At 38.5% G+C, this 27,639-nt stretch overlaps 2 protein-coding genes across 2 annotated transcripts; both read right to left on the minus strand.

Moving 5' to 3' along the window:
• Window positions 1-296: 296 nt before the first annotated feature.
• fam83fa (family with sequence similarity 83 member Fa) lies at window positions 297-16,421 on the minus strand. Its single transcript, XM_076086575.1, has 6 exons — window positions 14,995-16,421; window positions 13,953-14,481; window positions 7,422-7,589; window positions 6,017-6,138; window positions 2,287-3,077; window positions 297-1,630 (listed from the first exon to the last, which is right to left on the minus strand). The coding sequence occupies exons 2-6, from the start codon at window positions 14,424-14,426 to the stop codon at window positions 1,581-1,583; spliced, it is 1,605 nt and encodes a 534-aa protein (XP_075942690.1). The 5' UTR covers window positions 14,427-14,481; window positions 14,995-16,421; the 3' UTR covers window positions 297-1,580.
• Window positions 16,422-16,560: 139 nt separating this feature from the next.
• Window positions 16,561-27,507, minus strand: grap2a (GRB2 related adaptor protein 2a). The gene is made up of 8 exons (XM_076086577.1): window positions 27,268-27,507; window positions 21,431-21,594; window positions 21,256-21,347; window positions 20,570-20,689; window positions 18,900-19,089; window positions 18,464-18,556; window positions 17,610-17,726; window positions 16,561-16,945 (listed from the first exon to the last, which is right to left on the minus strand). Exons 2-8 carry the CDS (start codon window positions 21,506-21,508, stop codon window positions 16,766-16,768), a joined length of 870 nt encoding a protein of 289 aa, XP_075942692.1. The 5' UTR covers window positions 21,509-21,594; window positions 27,268-27,507; the 3' UTR covers window positions 16,561-16,765.
• Window positions 27,508-27,639: the final 132 nt, after the last annotated feature.

Here is a 27,639-nt window from a genome sequence, read left to right on the forward strand (position 1 = left end):
GCATTACAAGTCTGCAGTTGTTTAAATATGCAAATGAGGCATTCTCTTATGAACTATGTGCTAATTTGCATACATTTTTACAGAGGGAAAGTTGGATATCTCTGCATCACTCCATTAATCTGAAAATACTGTCAAAAATCTATTTCACCATGTTTTTAGGAAGATAAAGTTGTATAAATGGGTCTCTGAATGATGTGTGAACAATCCCCTCTGTGTGAACCTTCAGCACAGAGCGGAATGAAAGCGTAAAGTTTGGTGTATGTAAGAGCTGCTGAAGTGGAGATTTATCATCAGAGTCTGAGAGAAAACGTCCTTTAAAGAGATGTTTAGTTACATTACAGACATTTAGAAGACTACAGGTGAATAGGGTCAGAACATGAACTCATAGATATCACCATGAAACTTCACCAGTTGATTACTCACTTTAAGAATACGTTATTTGTAAGTTTTCTGAAATGTTATATTTAAATATGCAAATGAGGCATTATCTATTCATCTAGATATACATACATAGATATCTATATATATCTAGATATAGATGGTAGTTCCTCATCAACACCCGTCAACCCCGATCACACATATAGAGCAGATGAAAATACACATTTGACTGACTTTAAAAAGACTTAATACATCATGTTCTGTAAATCATTCTCAAGGAGTTGTTGTTAAATTAGGTCAAGTAATAAAACAATGTTGAATAATCATTCATCCTGAAATTAACAATAAAACACGAATGGAACTTCGTCTTCAGTCATAAAGTACTTTCATGCATAGAAAGTACAGAGCTGATAATAATGTACCAGAATGTAACTTTGGTTTTTGACTAAATTCTGTTTCACATTGTACAAAATCACTGACATTTTTTGAGAAGATATTTTGGCTTGCCTCAAATTCCACACATTCGTTATCTCAGACTTTTGCTTGACATTCAATCACACAAACCAGTTTTTACAGTTTATTTTCATGTCTTTTATGCAATTTCTGCTTCAAAAGTAGGATTCTTTGCATCTCAAGTGGCTCTGAAGGATTCACATTTTAACCTCGGTCTGTTTTCTCCTGAATAAAGCCAAAGTGTAAACACACAAAGTCCTCACACGGCAGGACTGTGTCATCCACACAGCCCAGCCTACATTATTCACAGCCTGTACAACACTTATTCTGTTACCGAGGGTCGTCTGTAAGGCGACACTCGGGGACAAACAGCACGACTCGTCACTTCTCCTGTCTCTATAGCAACCAGGTGTGACGTAGTTCACCCACGCTACCTGGGTGACGCAGCCTTGGGCTGCTGTGTGGTGTTCAGGGTCCAGCATGAAATATAAAAACACTGAACTGTATTAATTTAATACAAAAAAAACAACTTAGATGGAATTTCCCTCCATCAGCACTTTGGCTTCAGTGTTGCGATTCTCTGGAGTTTTTGTCCTCACATGACTAGTTAAACTACCACATCTCCTCGGTGGTCACTCCCATCAGGACTTCCACCTGAAGTGTAGCAGGACAGTGAAGTCACCTGGTTTCAGTGATGGATTGTGGGACTCGTGAGATCTTTACGACAGACTGTCCTCTAGTTTCTGATCTCATGACTGGATGCAGTTCTTCTTTTGATGCCGCTGGCGGCCTTTAGATCCTGTTAGGAACAAAAACAAAGGACGGATCAATAAGGAAATGGCTTTTAAAAGATATCAAAAGAGTCATCAGTCACTTGTTTTTGGTGTTGGCATCTTAGACGATGGAGCCGATCTGTTATCGGATACTATTATTTTAAAAATAACAATTCAGTCCATTTATATCCATGATTTTATTCCTAAAAATTCCTTATTCCTTTTAATTAAAGTTAAAACAAACAATGTTTTAGTCAAGCCTAATGTTGCCTTCCACATAAAATAACGTCTCTTCCACACAGTGAGGCCCACAACGTATTGATTAAACACTGGTATCGGATTGGTACTCGGTATCAGAAAGTGTAATTAACTCAAGTAGATTATTTGAGTGACTTATTATTTGACTTATTATTTGAATTAAGTGCTTAATATTTTCATTATGGGAAAATATTTTTTGACACGTTTTAGCTGCTCAAATGTAAATATTTCTCTGTTTTATAACACTTTACACTACATATTTTGGGATTTTGAAGACTTTGTAACATCCATTTTTCCCTGACATTTTATAGACCAAATAATGAATCAAGGAAATAATCTGAAGATTAATTGCTAATAAAAGTGATTATTAGCTGTTATTCGGACCATAAAACTAAGTAAAACAATAGACTATGTGAGGACGTACCGTCTTCGGCTCCGGTGTTGATGGTCTGCAGAGACATACTTCTCTGGAGGAGCTTTGAGGGCTTCTTGGTTTTGGATTTCGCTAGACTTGGTACCTCAATGATCTCAAACGAGTCCTCCGCCTCATTTCCTGCAACGCCATTGGTCTCCGACACCTTACAGGTGGGGGAGGGGCTCTGAGGAGTGACCACGCCTTCTACTAAAGTCTCTGTGGCTCCTCTAGATTTCAAGAAGTGCCTAAAAGAACTGCGTTGTTTCTTCGCTCCGAAGAGCGGGTTCTTCTTAGAGCCCCCCTTTCCATCAACATCCTCATCCTCTGCAGGCGGACCAGGACTCTGTGGGGGGACCTGGTCCACCTTGTCCCTGCTGTTCCTGCTGGCATGAAGGATGTTGTTCTGCAGTCCGTTCCTCGCGTTCAGCCCGCCGACCAACGAGTCGCTCGGGGTCGACAGGTCTTGCAGGGAACCTGTGAGGCCCATACTGTTCCCGAAAACTAAAGAGTACTTAGGATTGTGGTATTTATGTGCAGGTACCTTCAGGTCCACCTGTCTGGAGTCCCCGACAGATACCTGAAAGCGAGACGTGGTGACGGGCAGAGGCTGGATTTTCTCCACCTTCGGCTGCCTGATGGGCGTAGCGATTGGCAGCTTGGTGATGTTGAACTCGCTGTAGAGGTCCACCTCATCGGACACAGCGTACAACTCCCTGAAGTCATTGTCGAAGGAGTCCACGATCTGTCCCGACATCACGGTGATCGTGTTCCTGTCCATCCGAGAGGAGCTCCAGGTGAAGCTGGAGAAGAGATGGTGTAAAAGTTAGAGAAAGAGTTCGACATTTTTGGGAAATATGCTTATTCACTTTCTTTCTAAATTAGATGAGAGGATTGACACATCTCAAATATGAGGCAACTCCCAGCCAGTTAGCTTAGCTTAGCATAAAGACTGGAAACAGGGGGAAACCGTTAGCCCGGCTTTGTCCAAAGGTAACAACTCCACCTACCAGCACCTCCAAAGCTCACTAATCATCATGTTATATCTCGTTAGTTTCACCTGGACAAGAAGCAAAGTGTAAAAATGACAAAAATGTCAATTTGTGCCGGACTGTTTCTTGACCAGGCAACAAGCAGAAACTCAACCTTTATTAAAAACTTGAATTGTTATATTTATTCTTCGGTTCTCAGATTAAACAAACAAGATGTGTAATTATTAGTGAGCTTTGGAGGTGCAGGCAGGTGGGTGTGGTTACCTTTACACAGAGCCAGGCAAGCTGTTTCTAAGCTAAATGGTATCAATATTCTCATCCAACTCTCAGAAAGAAAGTGAATAAGCGAGTCAAATGAAGGATAAATGTGTTTATAACAGTTTTATCTTTCAAATGCAGAACTGGTAAATGCACCAGAATTATTTTACAAACTATTTTAAACTGCTATATTTAATCCAGTGAGCAAAATAAACCCCAAACGGGAACAAACTCATGAGTTTGTTCCCGTTTGTAAAAGCTTTCACATTTTGACCTAAAAGTCAGAGAACCAAATTTCTTAACGTAAACGTCGAGTCATAATGAGGTATCACGTGAATGAATTAATTGTCATGACATGCTCATTTCACTCAGAAATCAGTTGTTCCAGTTTTGATTTGAATGAATTAATGTCTTCATAAAGTTCACTAAAAAACTGCTTCATCACTGATGTGTTGACTAGAGCTGGCTCAGATAAGACTCATGACGAGTGGAAAGATGTGTCATCTGTACTCAAACACAGGCTTCTGTACACAAGAGCTTAACTCTTCATGTTGGACCATAACATTTTAATCAGCTGACTTTTGCATGGAGTCTGGGTTAGGTGTTCGTCAGAGTCAAGTGAGGAAGAGCTTTTCAGAGATTTTGTTATTGAATAGCAGCTCAGCATCATAAAGGTTCTTTATATATTCTTTATATATTCTACAAACTATTCTGTTATTAGCTCTCTATTTCAATTTTAAATATCATATATGTGTGTAAGCTTAAAAGATGATCTGAAAATAGACTACACTTGTGTTGCTCTACAATCACAACACTCACAATCAGGGTTTGATCTTTATTGATCATTATGATCAAGTAATCTCTATCGACATCATCAAAGCTTCTTTATGAAACTGTCAAAGTCCAGAACACGAACAATACCAATATCACAATATGAGATGTAACTCTCCGTATCTGACAGTCAAACAATCATTTCTCGTAGTACTCGGCCAGTGTTTCTGTCACTTCATGTTCTCAACAAAGTACATGAATGCCTTTCAGAGAAAAGAGTGTCCAAAAGTTTTCCTCATTATCGCCATATCTCACGGTTTATTGTGTCTCACTGTTCTCTATTCACCTCACCTCCGAATGTAGCCGTCCGGACCAGCTATAAACAATGTGTAGCACAACACCTCCAACAAACTAGTCTGTTTTGGGCATTCTGAGCATTAAATGCTGATTTTAAGGCTGCATTACAGTAAATATTAGGCAACCACGAAAATGTATTCTGTTTCATAATAACCTCACACAGGTTTTACACGTCGGCCTCAGTCATTAATCACAACAGACAACGAGTTGATCCACAACAATAGATTAACCCGCAGGACAACTGTAGATAAGAAGCGTGCTGCTAAAAGTATTCCAGTGATTCCACAAGTTAATATGCTTCAGAAAGTCTTTAAGGAGTCATTCGTGTGCTGCTCGGAGGGGTTTTTCTATTGTGTTGCAGCTTTTAGAGACAGTTGTTTTTATATTAAAGCCTCCAAACATTTGGATCTGAGAGTGGAAAACAGTCATCATCGGTTTTAGAATCACATAAACAAAGGAACAAGTAATAAATTGAACGTGCAAAGTGGAAATAAATGTAATAAAATGGAGCAATGCACAATGTTTTGAACCATAGAGTGCTGCAGGGATTCTTCCATTTCATTTGGATTATTGCAGAAAATAAGCTCTGTGAACTTGGACAGCGACTCTGAGAAATTTCCAAACTACTACTTATCTATTCGACAATCTAAAGAGAAAGAACAAAACGTTGATGAACCTGATGAACCATGCTGACATCACCCGTTCGACAGGTCTGGTTTATTCAGAAACGTTCTCTAGAATCGTCCGTACATGCAATTTAAGAACAAATCTGTTTAAAAGTGCTCATGTTTCTACGCTTATTTATATTTTTCATATTTATTTGACCAGATTTAAAGATACCGAGTTTGAGCTTGTTAGTTTATGCGGGAATGTTTTGTCGTGAGGATTGTGGGTCTCTGATTGCTGATGCAGGAAGTGTATATGATGTAGATTGTATGTATTTGAGATATCTAAATAAAATCTTATAAAAAAGATTTTTTTTTTTTTTTGATTTAAACACCTACAGTTCAATATCAGCTGGGCCAACTAAGATCCTGTGATTTGTTTTATTGTTCTGAAATACTGTATATATTCTACTATATTATACTTAGTTTAACCATCTCATTAGCTCTGTAAAAGTTCTTTATAAGCTTTCATATATATATATTTACAATGTATTAAATAGAAAGATGTGTTTCTCGTCCCTTTTGACTACTAAACTTTTACCGACTCCTCACAAAAGAGTTACCAGAAGTAAAGAAACACAATACATCCTTCACAAGATCTGGATAAACGGTGTAATATGTTCAGTTCTGGTGTTAAATCCCGACTGCAGAGTCTCAGCTGTGAACGGCAGCAGAACATTGCTGGATATTCAAGCTCACCTGTAAGACCCAAACATGACTTTCTCTCCGTCCACCAGCATGTACTTGGAGCACAGGGACCCGGGCAGCTTTCCAAACGACAGGGCCAGCCCCGAACCTCTCACCATCCGCACACGAAGATTCTGTAAAGAAACACCCGCTTGATTACACACGTCAGGTAGCTTAGCATCACACGGGTGAGCCTGAGTAAACTCACTCAGCCACAGCTATCAAACGTCCCCTGTTGCATCGTGCATGACTGATCCGAGGACGTGCCAAGTCAAACTGTGCCGTCACACCTTAGAACATAAAGACAACTTTCTAAAGCAATAAGAGGGCAAAACTCAAATCCTCTAGCTACATATGTTTACTTAAAGGGAAGAGAAAAGAAACGGAAAGAAAAGGAGCCGTAAAGACCGAGTGGACACATTGGGAGGAGGCTTTTCCTCCGCCAGCATCGAGTTACAGCCGTTGGATTTGTTCTCAGAGTCTATGAATGTTCATTTGTAAGAAGTAAGAGTAACAGAGCCCAGCGCTCTGAAAAGGCCTTTCACTGCCTTATCAGCTGACACCACCATAACCAGGCACCCCAGTGCTCCAGTCAAACCAGACTGGAGCTACACAACTCAGATAAGGCCGGGTATCGTGTCCCTGTGGAGGTAGGGTGACAGCGTGGCTCAGTGAACTGCTGTTCGCTCTGAATCCTGATCAGCTCTTACTCTCATTTATCAGGTTCTGCAACACATTAAATATTAATTTATAAAAGTAAGATGATTAGTCTATTTTTAACCCGTATATACAGAAGTGGGGCGAAAGCATCAACATATCTGTTCATATTCCAGGTATTCCTCAAAACTCTTATGTCTGCTACCCACCATTTAAACGTTTTATTCATCTCTTATACTTTTTTTATATATATATATATATATATATATATATATATATATGTTTCCCAGTCATCCCAAGCAACATCAAGCAATAAAAAAAAGAGATGGCTTTAAATTTCTCAAATGTTGTTCAAATGCTTTAAGCACCAATGCCTTTCCCTTCCATAGTGTTGCAGTGAAGGCAGAGGTAGAAGTACCAAAGCCCGGGTGAATGAACCTGAAACTATCCGCATGATACAACGAGGGATAGGTGGGAAAAGTCTTTTTTTTGTGGTTTGAATGCACTGACCCTTAAAAAGACCAGAATACAGCGGCTACTATACGTCAAAATTGTTTATTACTTGTTAGGAATTTCCTAAAGAGCGTGACATATAATACCTGATGCTTATAATGATAATTATTGCAAAGGAGGTAGATCAGTGACCCACTGAGGTGTTTTCGTTCAAACTTTCCATGTTCATTTGCGTGTGTATTTGTATTAGCGAGCCTTCCCCACTCTGTTACGCTCTGTAACAGTCTCCAGTGTTTGCTGAGCTCACCCGCAGATGCACTGCATTAATCTGCAGCCGAGTGCACATATCCAGGAAGTGGGGCACGCCCCTGGCCTCCAGCAAAGTATAGACAGCCACCCCGCGCCGTGACGTGGCATCCAGCAGGTCCTGGAGGATCTGCAGGTCTGTCAGGAGGTCCATGACTATGGCCACTACCTGGGGGACACAGAAGAGGGGGGTTCAAGTGCAGCCAAGCAGAGGGACAGCAGCAGTGGTGCAATATGACTAAGCACATTTACATATTTTATATACTTGAACTTTACATGAGTATTTACATTGCATGCTTCTTTATACTTCTCCTCACTAGGATTCAGAGGGAGGTATTGATGATGAGCTAGTAAAATAAATTAAAATTAAACTAGTGGTTCACAGACCTTTTTGTCAGACATACCACCACAGCCCCATCAGATGAAGTAACTTTCACAATGTCAACCATCATGTCAACCATTTAAACTCTTGGCTATTAATGACAACTATTAACCAGCATTCAGCCACATTTCTCAACATTATCCTTTTAGCTAACGATTTTAACTGTTTCACTTTCAGCTAACTGTTTATCCATTACTTTTTGGTATTTCTTTTAGCTAACGTTTCAACTGTTTAGCCATTACTTTATGTTAAATATTTCTATTAGCTCGTGGTTTCAACTGGTTATTCGTTACTTTATGCAAAATATTTATTTTAGCTAAGGGTTTCAACTATTTCCATTAGCTTACTAGTTCAACTATCCACTACTTTCATCAAACTATACTGTTCTTCCATAACCTTTAGCTACACTCACGGGACATTTTTCTTTGTAAACCTTTTCTTTGATGGCATATTGCCAATAAAACCTACTTCAACTTAACCGTGGAGTTATTTTATATTTCAGGATTGCTACTTTTACTTTAAGTAAATGATCCAAGTATTTGTCCCGCTAGCTAGCACATGATTCTCAGAGTCTATTTCCTCTTATCCATATAGTTTAACTGTGAAACATCCCCAACTGGACGGTTTGGTAAATATATATGTGTGTGTGTGTGTGTGTGTGTGTGTGTGTGTGTGTGTGTGTGTGTGTGTGTGTCTGTGTGTGTGTGCGTGCGTGCGTGCGTGCGTGCGTGCATCACTGATGTTATCTGATGATTTCTGGGTATTTGATCATTTACATCTCCCTACCTTTTAAAGCAATAACCCGCCTGCTGCAGCATTAGGAACCATGAACATCTTTCACCACCCCCACTGTCGATAAACCCAAGCGCACAAAGACACTTCTTTATAATTTGTGTTGTGATACAAACTTTAAGTACAATTTACTGAGGAAGTAACAGTTGATGCTTTTGTTGGAACTTGTTTTTCCAGGTAATTAAAAGGTTACTCAAGACGGATTAGACACAGCGCAGCAACAATGCACTGCTAATCATTACAACAGTAGTGTCTGGGCTCAAGACCACAACCAGTCTACTGTACTCACAACAAATGCACTTTCCGTTTTCGTATTTCAGTGCATCTTTAATACTGTATACTTTAATAAACAAACATCACGACTATTGCAGTGAAGCCTTTTACAGCCAAACTGTGTTTTTATGTCCTTGATTGCAATTTAAAGTTAATCATATGAGGCTTTTTCTATTTCCTTATTATGGCTCTCGTCTACATGTTTGGACCTGATCCAACAGCCTCCAAACAAGTTGTACTGGCAGACAGCTTCACATGAGACAGCAGCTCAGTCAGATTTGCAATCTCATGGTGGCAGCAGATTGCAATTTGTGGTTTTGAGGGACATGTCCCTACAACTATTAGATTGCCATGAACTTTGGTACATACATTGATGTTCCCCTCAGGTTAAATCTTAATCACTTTGGTGAAGGGAATAGTTAAACATTAAGTTAAGGGGACAGTATCTCTAAAAAGTCAACTTTTCAACAATTTTAACTGTTTGACTTTCAGCTAACAACATCAACTGTTTCATTTTTAACCACTTATTTTTGCGAAGAACTTCAATGGTTTCACTTTTAGCTAACCGTTTATCCATTTCTTCTTGCTAACTTTTTTTTATGCTAACGGTTTCAACCTTTTATCCATTAATTTTAGCTAATGATTTATACTGTTTAAGTTTGTGTTTTCATGTCCTTGAGGGCAATTTAAAGTTAATCATGTGATGTCCTTATTACGTCTACATAATTGGACTTGATTCAACAGCCTCCAAACAAGTTTTCAATTATCAATTGTCAAATTATCAAGCATCAATTATGAAACGCAAACCATGCGTGAGTCTAAGTTAAGCACTTGTCAACAAATACTCATCTTAACTGGTTATTAGGTTGTGAATTTAGAAAAAACGTTAGTCCATGGAAGAAGACAGTTACGTATTTCAGTGTAAATCCATTTGTTTTAAGACCTATCAGGATTAGAACTGTTGTTTTTAGCTGTGGGTCCACCACTTTAGTCTAGACCAGACCTGAGCATTGTACGGCCCTCAGGCCATACCTGACCTTTGGCTGTCGCAGACCGCCAAAGTACAATATTTCCCTCTGAGATGTAGTGGAGTGGAAGTACAAAGTTGAAAAAAATGGAAACAATCAAGTAAAGTACCTTGAATTTGTACATAAGTAGAGTACTTAAGCAAATACACTTAGTTATATTCCACCACTGATCATAATATTTACTCTTACCACTCACAGCTTATTAAAACCATACAATGTACTGCTTTTTATAAAGAGGTGGAATAATATTGAGCAGGATTGAGTTCAGTGTATTGGTCCGGCCCTCCACAACAGTCCCTGTTTCTTATGTGGCCCCTTGGGAAAAATGATTGCCCCCCCCCCCCCCCCTGGCCTAGACTGAAATATCTCAACAACAATTTGATGGATCTCCATTAAGTTTTGTACAGACAAACATGATCCCCAGAGGATGAACCCCAATGGGTTTGGTGATACTCTGACTTTTCCTCTAGCGCCACCATGAGATTGATTTTTGTGGTTTTGAGTGATATGATCATGAACTTTGGTACATATACTGTGTTTATGTTCCCCTCAGGTTAACCTTTGGTGAAGGAAATAGTTAAGCATTTTGGGAACAACAATCGTCACTTTCTTGGCCAGCGTTAAGGGGCTAAAAAGTCAACTTTTATTGAGTTGAGAAAACAGCTCTCCTTTCAGCTTTGTGACGAAGCATTTTCCAGCTGATCAAAGAGGCTTTTTAAATAGTTTATTTTGCTTAAGAAGTAGGAGATTTTCTCAAGACATAAAGGGACACTTCATCCTCAGTTTATCTCAAACATTCAAAATCAACACTCTCTGAGATGAAGTGGAATAGAAATATAAAGTTGCACAAACAGGTACGTCCAAGTTGTACTGAAGTACAACGCTCAGTGCCTTATTCCACATGGTTTCGGAGAAATAAAGACTACATTAAAAACAAGATTATTGCAACCGACTGGCAAAACGTTTCATTTGTTTTTCAAATATAAGACGGTAAAGGCCTTTAGACACCTGGGTGTGACACATTAACAACACAAACAATGTGAAATACTTGCCAGAAAATACTAAATGTCTCTGTTTGTATTGTTAAAAGGTCAGAACAGGAGGAGTGGATGTGGTAGGTGCTGCCTTTGTTAAGATTGAAAGGAGTAAAGAAAAGTTCCTCTGTGTTTCATAAATACAACTGCAATTCAATCCTTTCCGCACAACTTGATTGATTGATGCCTTCATTCCCAGTGCGAAAGCTCGACCTTCAGAGAAAATATGACAAAGACAACAGTTCCAAAAGATTCTTGACGTGTGAATTAATCACACGAGAAAACTCCCCTGCTGTGTTGAGGCCTTAATACTTAATGCAGATATAAATGACTTGTCAAAATAGACATTAAATACTCTAGAATATAGTTGAACAAGAAGCATCATAATGATACACCTTTCATGTTTATACACCTGGACTAACCATTTCTGTTTGCAACCCACAGCTTATTGTGACATAAATTACACAGCTGTGCTTCATTTATTGATTTGAGATTCAACAAAAATATGCAGTAGCCTTTTGCTGCTTCTACAAGTGAGTGTGTGAGTGTGAGTGTGTCTTTCTGTATGTCTAAAGAAGCAGGATACTGAAATGCATAAGTACTCTGTGTAGTATTTGGCAGGCTCTCAGGAGTAGATGATTTACGTCACCTCAAGGGGAGCAATCGTAGCATGTCGTCATTGAGCTTTCATGGCCCTGAGCAGGCTACAGTAAACTGAATAATGGAGATTAATTCATGTCAAAGTAAGTCAGATTATTCACTAATAACAGCTCCAACTAACCGATCCCTTAACCCGTCGAACTGTCTTGTCTGGATAAGTTCATCCTCAATCAGAGGGAGCTGTGGGAATCTCTGAGTGGGTGAGGGAGAAATAAAGAAGTACTGAACCAACTGTATCTTTCTGCTGCAAGTCCTGATGTGAAGCTGACATTTAGAGCTGCTTGGCCTTTTCTCCATCTGCATCACTTATGACTCAGCTTGTTTAAACTTGCATATGACTCTCCCATTGATGTACATGTTGTTATTGATGCTGTGGGCGTGCGGTTAACCTTTACCTGTCTTTGTGTCTTACTGGACAATGCTGAGCCTGTAAAATTTGATTTTGTGTGTCATCATGTTTTATAGGTGTTCTGTATTGGCTATGTAATTACTGCAGCTGAAATTAGTTGTGTAATAATGCTACATATTTTAGGTTTTGGAGGGAAAGTATCTGGGGATATTTCTGCACTGTCTACCTATGTACAGCATTTTACTGTAGAGTAGATGTGCTTAGCAGTTAAAGAGACACATCAGAATCTCAATATGGTTTTGGAATCAGGTGCAGTGATGACGTTTCATGCGTTTACTACCGTTTTTCTTATATTAACCCTAAAATTAACAGAACGATTCAAAGTCCGCTGGAGACAGAGTTTTTCCAACAACTCATAAAGTTTTAGTGTTAGCATAAAGTGACACTAGTTAGCTACAACTGATCAAATCTGCTAGCTGTAACTTAAGCCAACAAAGTTTACGGCTGTCTGAGAGTCAGCTTTAAAAGTCAAAAAAGTAAGTTTGTTTTCAACCGACTCTTTTTAATTCACCAGCAACAGTTGACATTTCAGCCGACAGAATCCACGTGTGTCCACGGTAAAATAGTCTGAGATTTTGGGTAATAACTCCTAACTGTCATAAATGGGTTTGACTGAACATGTTGAAACCTGTCTGAAGCTTGTCAGACACAATTGGAAGCTGCGTAGTAAAGTCCCTGCAGACAGGTATCTGGGTTTAAATCAATAATATACATAAAAACAAAGAATATCTGTCTCTGTATCCATATATCACTAGCTGGCAAATGTATGCAGAACTGTGTTCAACTGTTGTGAAGTACAGCAAAATGCTTCACAAATGTTAAAGCAATAGTTCAACATTTTTGGAGAAACAAAGAGATGAGAGGATCGATATCACTCCCATGTCTGTCCGTTAAATATAAGACTACAGGCAGCAGCCGTTAGCTTAGTTTAGCTTAGCATAAAGACAGTTTAAAGACGCTTTGTCTTCCTTTTAATGATAAAAAACTATTAATAATACATTAAACAAACACATTAATTCTTGACTCAACAAAAATGACGAATAGTCCTTTAATTATCTATATTTTACTCAATAATAACAGTCAATGGTTTAGTATGATTAAATGCACATTAAGCATGCTTTAAACCTCTCACCGTCATCTATTACAGGCCGTCTCCTGTACTCACAAAGACAGGGAACACGTGGAGTGACAGCAATTAATCTCATCCTGTTTTTGTCAGTTTCACCTTTAAGTCACATGATCACCTGTAGCCAATAATTTTGAATATTTCAGAAGCATTGTTCTGCTGCCAGGGACATGAAGTACACACTGCTACGCTTTACTGCATGGTCGGTTATTTTCATGTGATCATAAAATGTGTTTTACTTTTTCTTTTTACTAGGCCTAGGGTAACATGGGGACTTCAGGTTCAACATTGTGTTCTTTGTGACACATAAACACTGGCTTTGGGATTCATTGGACCCAACTGTTCCAACTCTGCCTCAGTCATTCTTTGCGGACACACACCTTTTCTGGCTGAAGCAAAAAGGTTTAAACCTACATTGTGCTGTAAGACTTTAATAGTCAACTGTTTTGGTCTTTGATTCCTTATGCAAGTCATGTTTCACAAAATCCTAAATCATAGCTTTTCAAATGTGATATTTGTTGCTTTAATCTGCGTTTTTAACTTTGTGAATTGAAATTCTTTGAGTTTGAGACAAAATAAGAGACAAAATAAGATATTTTAAGACGTCACCTTTGACTTCGGAAAACTGGAAAGATATTTTATACATAGATTGATTCATCACGACAATAACAGATCAATTAGAATATATAAGTTGTATGTTGTTTTTTATGACGGTTTGACTTAGTTATGCTCATTTTACGTCATGTTTTTTAAAAAGGTATTGATTACAGTATAAGCTATTTATATATAGCTATTATAAAGGTTATTAAGAATAATACTATAAGTTACCTTGTGGGCCTCCTGTATGAGCCTCCTCACCACCTCCTTGATGTGCGGCCCGGGCTCTTTGGGTGGATGGGAGAACACGGCCACCCGGGTCACCCCCTTGTAGACGCCGCTGCTGCCGGGCCAGCCGATGTCCAGTGGCGGGACCTCGGTGTCGGACATCTGGGGCCAGTAGGTGGAGTGGACCCCTGAGTCCGCGCTGGAGGTCTCCTTGGACTTCTCGTGCTCTCCGGACTCGGACTCACTGTCCGTGTCGTACTCCTGAAACGTTTTCCGGATGAATCCGATCTCCCTGGCCGAGAGGAAGTCCTTGGCGTTGTCCTCCTTGAGGCGCATCTTGAAGGCTCCGTCCCCGTTCTTCAGGAGCTGCTCCAGAGCCGCGCGCTGCTCCTCGCTGTAGTAGAACTCCGCTTTGGTCTCCGGGATCTTCTCGTTCACGTGCTCCTCGTCCATGCACATCACCTGAGACCTCGCCATGGCAGCTTCTAGTTCCGCCGGCCGACGGTCGCTGCTGGTCGGCTGCTCTCCAACGCTGTGCGGACAGGTACGGCAGGTACTCAGGTAAGAAACAGGAGGCGGGACCAACTAACTGTTTGGAAGTCAACGCGCCACCGCAAACTTCCTGTTGTAAAACTTTCAGAATAAGGGTAACATTTAGGTGTAACTACATGAAAATAAATGATTGAAAGAAAGAAAGAAATACATGTTTTGTGAGTCTCACCTGGTTGAACTCACTAACATTAAAAATATACACCATCTTTATGTTGGTGAGATAATATTCTTTAACAAAACACTATTGTTTCAACTAGTCACTCATGTTGACATGTTGGAAAACACTGTACTGTATGAACAAACTGCAAGTTTACAGTAACTTAACCCAAGTACCCAACTGTACTTTTCAAGGTAGACTACTTGCACTTGTACTATTCCATATTATGCTACTTAATACATTTATCTAAAACGTATATTTTTCAGATCAAGATTTTACATTAGAAGCTCGCAAAATACAATACAGTTTAAGATTAAATAAATAGTGGCTACCAACCTTTTTGACTTATGACTCTTTACAAGAAAAACATTGTGTCGTTGTGTCTCCTTGTTGTCGTTGTGTCTCCTTGACGTGTTTCACATGTCTCACAAGTTGTTTTCTGTTCCACCAAAGAGACATAAACTCCTCACATGGTTTCATTTAAGTAACTGTTTGAGTCCCAAACGGTTAAAATGATCCCATGTTTCACAAAAAAAGCAAAGATTAGAATAAGAATCAGAACTTTGTTTCTTCTCTCTCACATTAATCACCTCACAACCCCTCTGATTTATCCGGTGACCCTTTGGAGGGGCCCGACCCCAAGGTTGAGAACCACTGGACTAAATTAACTGAATATTAAAACTAGCTCTACCTACAACATTGATAACAACCTAATATCATATATTAATATATCAGTCACAGGAGACATTTTACTGCAGAATGAGTACTTGTACTTTTGATACTAGTTGCTAATACTTATAGGAAGGGGTTTGAATACATAGACTTTTACTGGTAGTGTGAACATTAACTCTCAACCTCTGCTCTCTTAAATGCAGAGCCAGTTTGATGGTGCGTTTATGTGCTTCTCATGAACTTGTAAAGATGAAAACTACATCATATGTAGGAGATGGCTGTGGACCAGGAAATATTAATTGTGGGTTTGATCTGCGGCTACTGCTGTCATGTTGAATTGTCCTTGAGCGAGGCGACACTGAAGCCTTATTACTCGTTTACTCTGCTGCCATTCATGTGTGTGTGAGTAAATGACAGGCACTTTGTTAAGCACTTTACTGTAAAAGCACCATAATGGCCATTATATATCAGCAATATGTCATTGCATCAGGATATGTTGCAATGACAGGTTTTACAGATGAATGGTACTATAGACGGAAGTCTCAGGGAACTTAAGGTCACAATTTGATAATAACCTAAAAATCTTTGACAGAATTCTTGTCCTATAATCTTCTAAAACCTCAGTGATTTGCGTCACAGTGATTACAGTATGAGGCGGAAATATGCTGAGATTTCAAACTGTGTAGACTTTTTAAATTACCTAAACAATTCATTAGAGATTCCTACAATAACTGCTACTGATGCATATTTCCTTGTTGACTCAGTTATTTGCACAGATAATATGTATTAACACATTTTTTGATGAGGAATGTACCTTTTGGTTTTATGGTGGTGGGAAGATAAGAGCACTTATTACAGAAAGGATCCAGTTCATTCATTTTAACCATATAAAAAGTGAATAGTTGTTGTGACGTCACCCATCTGTTTGTGGACTGAGGTTTTGAAGCCTTGAGTTTGGCGTTTTATCCGTCGCCATCTTGGCTTTTTGCAACCACTGAATGGAAGTGACCATATTTTGACTTTGTAGGAGTGACGTAGAGACGCCGTATATGGCTCTGGTAGAGACCTGTCTAGACAAGTGCAGAAATACCTTCATAAATCAATTTCAGGGTTCCATATAAGTAATAAAAACAACAAAAGATCTAGGAAACAAAAATGCCACAAAGGAGGATACACCTTCACAGTTTGTCCTTACATGGCTTTTCTTATGAATTACCTCAGAAGGCTCTCTTCATCATCAATGATTTTATTTTGAGGAAGTTACACGTCTATGTCAAGCGTTCAGGCTTCTTGAGAGATCTACTGAATTTTTCATACAAAACTTTTTGTGGTATAAAACATGACTACACTAACAACATGAGCAGAAACAGTTTAACAGTCGATTCTCCACTCGGGGCCAACCAGCATTTTTGCAAATTGATCTCACAAATTGATCTCACAGCTGCATTGTGTAGTTGGCAGGAAACAGCCCGCTTTTCCCCCGCAGCCTCCCTTTCCACCACGACGTGTCCGAGCAATCCAACAGCTCGATGATGTCGCCGACGCCGAACCCGAGTTCGTCGTCTTCCTCCGCGTGGAAGTCGTAGACCGCCTTCACCTGCTGCGTGGACGCCCTCTGTGGGACGGAGGAAGCACGACGATCAATACCTCACGGACGACTCAATAGTCTTCAGTGGTAAAGACGAGTTCATTGTTTTCTTTAAAGTTTTCTTTATGATAATATGAAAAAACATTTTTGTACATAGAAAGGTGTGTACAATTACTCAATACTTTGTGTTCTTAACTTATTCAATTTAAACTAAAACATAAAAATCTGCTCTTTGTTTTGTGTTCGTGTTCCGCTCTATAATGACTATTATATGGACTTTATTAAGGGATGTCAAGGACAAATGTAAAGATGACAATGCTAGTAATTTAATATAACTAATTAAGTAGTGTAAATACACACACAATTGTTATTTTGAGTGCCCAAACTAATTTGAGGGAATACTTTGGAATTTGAGGGCGTTAATTACTAATTAAAAGAAATGATGAAACAAGTTAACCAAGTTAATTTAATGAAGTTATCAAGTTTAATAATCGATGACTTGTTAAAGTCATGTCATCAATTTAAAAAATCCAGTTCCAGTTTCAAATGAGAGTATTTGTTGTTTTATTTTATATTATTATAAATTACATTTTAGTCTGAAAGTAATTTGATGTATCACATAAAATAATAAAATCGTGATCCGTCGCCCTGTTTTTGATCATGTGTGTCGTGAGGAGAGAGGACGGCTGACCTGAGGGGGAGGCATGGTCTCAGACGTGCGACGGGGAGGATAAGCGGCTGGGACGGGGCTACTTCTTCCTGTGTGGCCGATGGTGTGAGCTCGCTCCTCCAGACCGACTTTCTTAGCCTGTAAAAGACGAGAAAATGCTTTCCTGCTTTAGCTGACTGTAAATTAAAACAGACAAATATTGTGTGAGTCATAATATGGTGGAGAGCCACAGCGGGTTACTGGGGGAAATACTGTGGAGTATTTCAACTTATTTATCAAAATAGAATTCATCCATCTATCTGTTATCTGTAACCATTTATCCTCATCAAACAGTGATCTTTCAGCCAGGAGACCACTGTTCGCTGTTCACGATCTTTTCCTAAACCTAACTAAGTATATCATGATCTTTTTCCTAAAATGCACGAATAAATGAGGAGTAACTTCACGTGAGATATCATAAGAACCGTTTTGTTGCGGTGCAACTCCGTAGACTCAGTGAAGAGGACCTGTCACCTATGAAGATATGAAGGGCTCTTTCTAAGCTGACAAAAACACTCAATTTATTATATCTATCATATTTCATTTTTGCTGATAAATAGCTCTACATCCTACGCACTGCTCCTATAAATAAACATGCATCCACATATTGTGTGAAAAAAATCTAGTTAGCAAGGAAGCCGAGCCGTTGCCAACAGTTGACATATTTAACCAAAAAGCAATGTATAAATTAACTAATATAGTAGATAACTTGTTGAAATGTTCAAGTGGCTTTACAAACTTGACGTAAAAATTGACACAGCATAAAAATATTATAACAAGATCTGCTCTTATATAATTAATATAATTAAAATCAGACTAATAAAGAGAAAGTGTACCAGCTGGTTGTGAGGCTGGTCTGAAGATCTGCGCCCTGAAGCAACGATGGCTGCAGGCGTGTTACGCTGTTCAGGCAAACTTCCCCTCTTCACCTAAAGGGAGGAAACAAACAGGGAGAAGATGACTGTCACATCAGGAAACTACAGCGGCCGTTTCCATTTACATCTTCATTAATCAAATGTTTCTCATCTGATGTGAACAAAGACAAAAACAAATTCAAAACATTCACGTAAACATATATTTACCAACATGCAAGTATTTCTTTAACTTCCTAAAAAAAAAGTGTAACTGAGAAAACTGTTGTACAAGACGTGGAAATCAATGATTTAATTAATGTATTAATGTATTATTAGACTGACAAAACGGATTATTGATTTAGGTTATTCATAAACATTTCCTGGTTAGAGTTTCTTCTTTTACATTTGAACAACGTACCGACTGTACGACGGAGGAGCTCCGACTGTCCGAGCTGCCGTCGTTGAGGTAGATCTCCCTGGTTTTGGAGATGGAGGTGGACTTGTAGAACTCCACCAGCTTGTTTAGGGAGGTGAACTTCTCCGACCACAGGAAGTAATGGCCTTTGTTGTCTTTCATCACTTTGAAGTGCTGAACGTCACTCTCGTGCCTGAGGGAAGATAAAAGCATGTGCTGTTAAAATGTTAATGTTAGCTGGACCTGAACAACTAACTGAGCAACCGATCTGAGTGTTGAAACATTTTAAACGTAAACTTAAAAGCTCTTCAGCCAGTTCTTTGATTAAGAATTATGTTTTTTGTTGTTTTCATGGTCCACACTTTTTGCCTGTCAATCACCTGTGAGCACTTTGAACATAACCACAAATAATGTTTGATTTATTGATAGATTGATGGATGGATGGATTGATTGATTCACTCCTCATGCTCTATCATTCCTGATGGATTTCCTCGGCTGGATTGTCCTCTGCTGGTCATTGTACAAAACTACAACATCACGGTAAACTAAAGAGGAATAAGTCAGATCCTGGTGGCCGTGATGGAGGCGAGTAGAGAACAGAGTAAAAGAGAGCTGAATGTTTTCACTGGTGGTCTGAAGGACTGCAGACACTCTGAAGTAAACTAACTGAACTCCGCCTCTGACTTGTTTACTGCATCACTGCAGCTGCAGCTGCAGCTGCCTCCTGGTTCTAAATATAAGAAGTCTTGCAGAGTTTGCAGAACATCAGAGAAGCTACGAGGGTGAGATGATGAGTCAGAGTTGACGTCTTTTAGATATATATTGATGGGCGAAGAGGAAAAACATTAGTTTACTGTTTTGACGGTTAAATCAGGCCACGAAGTGTAACTCATCTTTTACCAGATGTCAATCACACCTTTGTGTGTTAAAAAACACCAAATCTACAACTAGATAAGTAATAAAATACATATTATTTGAATATGTGGTTGTCCGTCAGGAGTTTAAAGACCCAGTGATGAAGAATGAAGAATACATTTTCCCAATTTTAAACCTGCGTACCTGTGGTAATAACATATATTTCAAAAATCAGTATCAGTATTTTTACATCAAATCCCTGTCTTTTCTCTTCTGTAAAATGGTTTCAAATGTTTAATGACTCATCCTGCACTCAGGAAAGTTTACAAAAAATCATCCAATCAAATGAGACTTTGAGTGATTAGTTACCCACACCAGTCATATAAAACCTTACTTCACTGTTTGTGGGTCGTAGTAGTAAACAAAGCAAAAAGGAGAACGATTAAAACATTAAACCTCAGATGATTGAACAGGATTCTGGTAGTTGATCCTATGCCTGCAGGAATCTATTTGAACCTTTCATTGAAAAAGTGCTGCAACTGTCGCAAATTCACATCTGTGACCACATCTGATTAACACAATGCTAACAGCAGCTAGCATACCAGCTAGTTACACATTAACTGATGAGAACTGATAAGAAGTCGGGTCAAAGACAAAGACGTTTGTTCTGTCACAGAAACCTCCTTTTGGACACGAAGATAACGTAACAAACAAATCCACTTTCATCTGGAACTGAACTGATGGATATGGATTTACAGCAAAAACAATTGCTCTTTGTTCTGATGTGTCTCAGGTTTTTAAGACAGATCTTCACTCACTTGACAGAGATGGAGAAGTCTCCCGGGGAGCTCTGGCATCCTCGGATCACAAAGTCTCCCACGTCTTTGCACCGGAGGATTTCCTCTGCAGCATTGCGACTGGCGTTCTCCTGAAACCACCTGAGCACAGAGAGGATTTAATGCTGCCGCTTATCTGATTTTGACAACACACACACACACACACACACACACACACACACACACACACACACACACACACACACACACACACACACACACACACACACACACACACACACACACACACACACACACACACACACACACACACACACACACACACACACACACACACTTCTCGTTAAACAAGTACAGCTTTGTTTGTCCACAAGCCCAAAAATGACAAACCTAGAATAAAAACTTTTCAATTGATTCTGGTCTCTTCTGAATGTGAACATTTTGAAGTCTATTATCAAAAAGTGGGAATTAGTCTGTCATATTTAATCAAATTCTAAAAAGAGCACAAACATGTGTTTTTCTTTTGTTATTGCTGTGTTGTATCTGTAGTACTGTTGCAAAATTAGCATTAAACTGTTTTCACTGATAAATAGATTTTAAAATGGTTTGCACAGGTGGATTTGATCTTTCAAACGATGTATATAAACTGGATGTCATCCCAAATAAGAGAACTAATTCCCTTCCAGGTCCACGTCCATGTCTCTAACCTCGGAGTCTGCTCCTCGATGTAGTTCTGAGGTATGAATCCTTGCAGTCCGTTCATCTCTGCTTTATACCAGTTGTCTTGTCGGCTTAAAATCTGATCAGAGGAAGTAAAGAAACGAGACGTCACACAAAAGATATTTTGAAGGCACATTAAGAAGAGAATCGTCATCCGCTGACCTTTAGTATATCGTCCTTTCTGAAGCTGAGCTCGTCTTCTCCTGTTGCAGGGAAATCATACTTTCCTCTGGCTTCCATCGGGACGGGCAGGAAGTGTTCAGCAAGCGTTCAGCAAGCGAAGAAGAGCAGCAAAGAGACGATGAGGGAGTCCACCACAAGGGTTTCTATACAGGGAGAAAGAAGTTCAAACAATTATAACAATAATTTCTTCCTTTAAATTGAGTTTTTATTGTCTTCTGACACCCTGTATGTAAAAAAATATTGAAGTTGTAACCCTCAGTACACCAAATTAGGAAATATTGAAAGTTTTATGTTCCATGGGATATACAAAACATACAAATAAAATGAACTATGTTATTCTATAAATGACGACACTAATGTTTGGGGTCAATTCCCTGCTTGATCTCTTAAAAAACTCCCATCACAGATATCTTAATAATCTTATTGGGGATCTGGAAGGTTTAACGATCCAAAACATAACATTAGGGTAAATAAAATAGAATGATAAAAGTTAAATAAAATGCATTCTAATCATAAAATAGATATACAGAAGCTCATTTAACAAAATGCATTTGCACAGAACTCAATGTCGAGGTAGATGCAGAGCAGATTTTAAACACTTCTTACATAAAGTCCTAATTTATCCGACTTCTGTTTGTTTTTAGGGGATGTGATGGAAGGGAACAGGATGTTGACTGAATATAAACACTGAGCACAAACAGCAGCAGTGTCCGTGATTCCACTCAGACATTTAATACTTCAGTTCCTGGTAATAACACAGCGTGTGGTCATGTGCGACGGGTTGAAAATCTGTCGACATGAATGAAAGACATGGAAATGACATGCTGAGGTTACAGGAACTGGAAAAAAAAAAGATTTGTAATCTGTTCTTAAATTAGGAAGAGTCACAAAAGCCACTTCCTTGTTTGCTAACTGTTTACTTACAGATACACAAACAGGACGGGAATGCAGACGTCAACACATCATTAGTGGAAATCCAATTGAAAGAGTTAAACTAATGGAGTGAGGACCAAAAAGTCCAATTAAAACAAAACCTCAGGATTTGAATCGCATGACAGCAGTGACTGTATGTCGAGTGTTACTTTTGGATATTTTCCCACAGATGTTAATAAATTATTCACTCTGTTTGTGGTTACGGTGAGAAGGATGTGGTATCATGAAGTGAACTGAATCTACCTTTGTTTCACTCGTGCAGCTGTAGAGCGCTTTGCAAACGTACGACTTTATAATGCTATAACATACCCACTGTGTTCCCTTTCCCCACGGGGCGAATAAACATCTCTCAATAAACAGACAGACTTAAACAGACTTAAAATAAAGTCACTTTTCTGAATGCACTTTTATCTGTTTGAGGGTAGAAGACAAACTTCTTAACATACCAAAAATGTACTTTAAATGTAACCAGTTATTCCAAACCAGATGGTACTTTTGCTGTCGCCAGGGTGGTGTAGCTCAGATAATTTAACAAAATATGAATAAGGATTAAAAGAAGAAGAAGAAGAAAAAAGTCTAGCTATCTAAAAATATTGTCAGCTCGCATTCATACAATTTTGTCGATTAATCAATAAGTTTCTAAGTTTCCCCACAAAGAATCCTGCAACCACTTTAAATCTTGTGTTCACCTGAGATATGTAAAGAAATCCTAGTCGACTGAGACCAAAACAACCAATTAGTCGACTAAGATGGTGCCGCCCTGGATAAAAAGAATGAATAAACATTTTAGAATGCTATTTAGCAAGTGTAGCGTGAGCTTGTTGCATAGATTAATAATTGATAATACCAAAATATGTAACAACAATAAAACATGTGAATAGGTGCAAAAGGTGAAGGACAGTGATGGGACTCAACTTTCAGAGACAATTAGTTTTATTTTAAATAACAGAATTCCTCCTCCAATTTATTAATTGGGTCTCATAAATCACAGGCAGCTTTTAGAGTTATTGGCCTAAATCAAATCACAGAATCAAGTTTTTTATAAATTAAATGTTTATTAAACTAACTGCAAAACTAAACTACTTAAAGGTACACTGTGTAGCATTTATACTGGCAGAATGTATGTTTTCTTTCATGTATAATCACCTGAAAATAAGAATCGTCATGTTTTCTACATACGGAGCGGGTCCTCCTCACAGAGTCCGCCAGGTTTCTACAGTAGCCCTGAATGGACAAACCAAACACTGGCTCTAAATAGGACCAATTGCGTTTTTATGTCGGCCACCGATGTTCTCCTACACACTCGGCGCATGGGAAGTTTCAGTTGGTTGCAATGTGTAAACTCACCATTAGATGTCTTCAGATCCGACACGCTGCAACTTTAACCACTGTAGTTAACTTAAAATAATAAATCAATAATAAAAATTGATAGTGTTGAATATCATCCAGTTTAATCAATAAATTAATTCAAATGAACATGTTAAACATGTTGATGTGTCCTTGAGCAAGACACTTAACCCCAAAATTGCTCCCGTAGCTGTGCCTACGGTGTAGAATTGTGATAGAATCTGAATTGTAAGTCGCTTTGGATAAAAGCGTCTGCTAAATGACTGTAATGTAATGTGGTGTCAATGAAGTGGTACTTGAATTTGCCTGACAGGACTGTCGACGTATAATCAGACTAATAAGTTAGGAAGCACTGAATTAAACCTAAGAATCTTATAGCCACATTTCTGGATCACTTTAGGTTAATTAGGGAAGTAGCAACTACTACAAAGTGGATCGTAAACTAACTGACACGACCAAACTTTAATTTTGTACCTGATGGTGTTCAAACATTGTAAATTATAAAGTGAGTACACGTCATTTAAAGAAACCTTTTTTGGTCCATTAAGCATCAAATATTTTTTTTTCAAATATTTTTCCCCTTATTACACATTTCACCTTAATCTTGATATGAAACATTTAAAGTGGTTTTAAATGAATGCACTTTGATTCATAACTACATGAAACAGCCTCGTCCAGTCTCAACTCCTGACTGTGTGTTTGAATGCAGAAATAAATAAAGGGGAAATCAAATACAGTTTTAGTACAGCAAGCTGTTCCTGCATGACCTCAGGGACTTTTTCTATATTTCATTTTTGATATCTAATTCAGGCCTCTTCTGCTTCAGTCAGCATTTAATGATTGATGTTACAAACAACAGCAACAAGAGAAGCTGGAGAGGACGCCATCAATCATGAGTCGACCCCATTAACGCTTTTTCAAAAGTTAGTTTTTAGCTGTTTGTGTGGTGGAAGTACAGAAGTGTGAATATTAATAAAATTATTATGGGTCAAAGTTTGTTTTGGCTCAGTAATCCCTTTGACCCCTTCTTTATGTTTATTAAGGGACGGATCTTAAATACCATAAATATAGAAATGTGCGTTTCCAGTTATTACAGTGGGCGTGATTACAGCCTCCAGAAATATTTTGCGGCTTTGAAAGATTTGAAAGAAAACAGTGGGACAGATTACAATGTATGAGTCCATGCTCAGTAGATTCAAATGAAATATTAGAACCCAGCGTCTATCGGTCTGATGTCAAAAAGCCTCTGGGAGCAACAGGCAATATTTCTAGGGTTCTCCAGGTATCAGAAAATAACTTTGCATTCAACTAATAGTGCATTTTACTTTGAGGACCTATTGATTTAAATAAGGGCTATTCAAGTGTTCGTACTGGGAAGTTGATTTACCTCGAGTTCTTTCCCAACATAATCCGTTGGGAACAAGTGTTTTTGGGCCCCATAGCATCACATGACGGATCTGGAAATTGCAATTCCACCGTTTGATTCCGCCTCTTTTGCTCTCCACACGGACCGTTTACCTGCATTAAACCAAAGCCGGCTCTAACGTGATTGGTCAGTACAACTCGGAGTACAAATGGAAACTAGAAAGCTTCCAATAAGCAAAGTCTTGTCCTACAGATTCTACATGTGGCTGCAGAATCTGCAGAGATTGTCAATAAGCAAAATGTTCTTTGTTTAAGTTGGAACTCCTAGTGGCCCGTATTGACATTTGTGCCAGGAGAATACAACCACCAAAGCACATGACAACTGGTTTTCCTGCATTTGTAATCTACTTTAAAGACTTTTATTTGAATTATAATTGATTTACTTTACAGCCAAATACAACATGCATCATACTGACAATAGACTGCAGACAGGGACTGCAGATAACTATAATCTTCATTAATGATGGATGCGCCAATATATACAATGTATGAAATGTCTTATTTTGTCTGACCAACTGTCCAAAATGTCGAACCAGTGCATTTATGACAGTTCTACTTAAAAACAACAAAGATTTAAACAATTAATTGATAAGAAGAATTTTTGTTTAGGGCTGCAACTTTAATTTGGGGTTACTTTCATTATCAATTAACCAGCAATTTATTTTCTCAATTAATTGTTTTTGCAGAAAATCGTCTTCTACCGTCACATTTGATCCAAAAGTCAACTCAAAAACTCAAAACATATTCAGTACACGATCATAGACGACAAAGAAAACCAGCAAATATTCACGTGTGAAGCTGAAACCAGTGACTTTTTAGCATTTCTGTTTAAAAATAACAATGAATTGATTATAAATTGTTGCTGATTAATGTGTGTAGACTGAGGATGAGAGGAAGTTGATTTTGAAGATACTTTGTGGTTCATATCACCACACCATGGAGCCTGCATTTAATAGTTTCAGTTGCAAAAAGTATTGCCTGCAATGTTGCATTTTGCATTTTAGGTCTCACTATCTCGACTTCAGAGGGTTTCTTTCTCGGCCTGTGATCAGAGAAGCAGCTTTTTCTAGAACAACGACACTCTCGTTCTCAGAATCCAGTCTTTAAGTAACATTAACAATACTGCAATATATTAAAAGAAGAAAATTAAACCTGTGGATGTTACGCTGTTACATATTATATCATGTGATTATTATTCAATGTGTAAGCTGTATTTTACTGTATTTTAGTGTAATAGTTGGCCACGGTGGCTAGTTTTAACGTTATATAAATGTTATTGCATCATGTTCTGTAAGATCATTGTGGGATTTTAACGTCAAATCTGAATATATCTGAAAAACGATTAACACTGATTTTTGTAGAGCTGCAATGATTCTTTTAATTATCTGTTAATGTGCTGATGATGTTATATTATCATTTAGTCTATGAAATGTCAAACTAATGTGAAAGAATTAACTTTTTGTAAGGTCGAAAGACATGTCTGTGGCAAAGTTTAACAGCCACTTTTCAAACTATTTTCTGACATATTAAAGACCGAACGGAGAAAATACACCAAAAATGAAACGTATTATTCTGAACTAATGAGATTGTGATTGACTATCAGTTATGATGATCTCCTCTACCCCTCCATGTTACACCAAAACCACTTCCCCAAAGAGAGGGGAGTGAAAACATGCAGCTGAAGAGCAAACACTCCAAATCAAACAGTAGGATCCAGAACATGAACAAAGGCCTTTGATCATAAATAAACATGTAACACATAAATATGTTAGAAGAAGAATTCAGCCCGCTGTGGGTGCCCATATAATAGATTTTAATTTAAGCCAGATTCTATGTTTATTACAGCGTTGACTGTTGCAGATACAGCAGAGATTTCTGCAAGTGTTTCATTCAGTAAAGAAAAAAAAGGACATATATTGTAACATAATACTGTCTAAATGTTGACATAGTTAACGTTGTAAGCGATAGAGAAGTGAGAAAGAGAGAGAGAGAGAGAGAGAAAGAGGAACATAACTGAGCTCTCTCTAAAGCCAATACTTTTTTACAAGGAAGTATGGTTCATCATTTCAATTTAAAGTTGTCTGATAGTTAATCAATATCGCGCATCTTACCTTTCCTCCTCCGGAGTTCAACTAGATGAGTTTATTCTAAGGCTGGCCTCGTCTCCTTCCGCAGTGTGAACACAGCAGCATATTTGAAGGCTCAAAAAATATATGTTTCCATAAACAAATACAAGTCCTGCTTTGGGTGACGGGTGTGTTCTTTGCTCTGTTGGCTGGATGGAGTCCAGTAAAGACGGATGATTTGTGAGCTCCGTGTGTCTCTGCTCGCTCTGCGTGACAAGAAAGCGCCTCCGATAGAAGAAGTACCAGCCACGGAGCGCGTTACAGTCACTTCCGCCATCATTTTCAAAATAAAACTCCACTTGTGACTAACTAATTAACTAATGCTGACAAATAGGCGAAATGTAAAGGAGTAACAGT

This window comes from Anarhichas minor, unplaced genomic scaffold, assembly GCF_050575085.1.
Source record: "Anarhichas minor isolate MPS153535 unplaced genomic scaffold, ASM5057508v1 ptg000007l, whole genome shotgun sequence".
Lineage (NCBI taxonomy): Eukaryota > Metazoa > Chordata > Actinopteri > Perciformes > Anarhichadidae > Anarhichas > Anarhichas minor.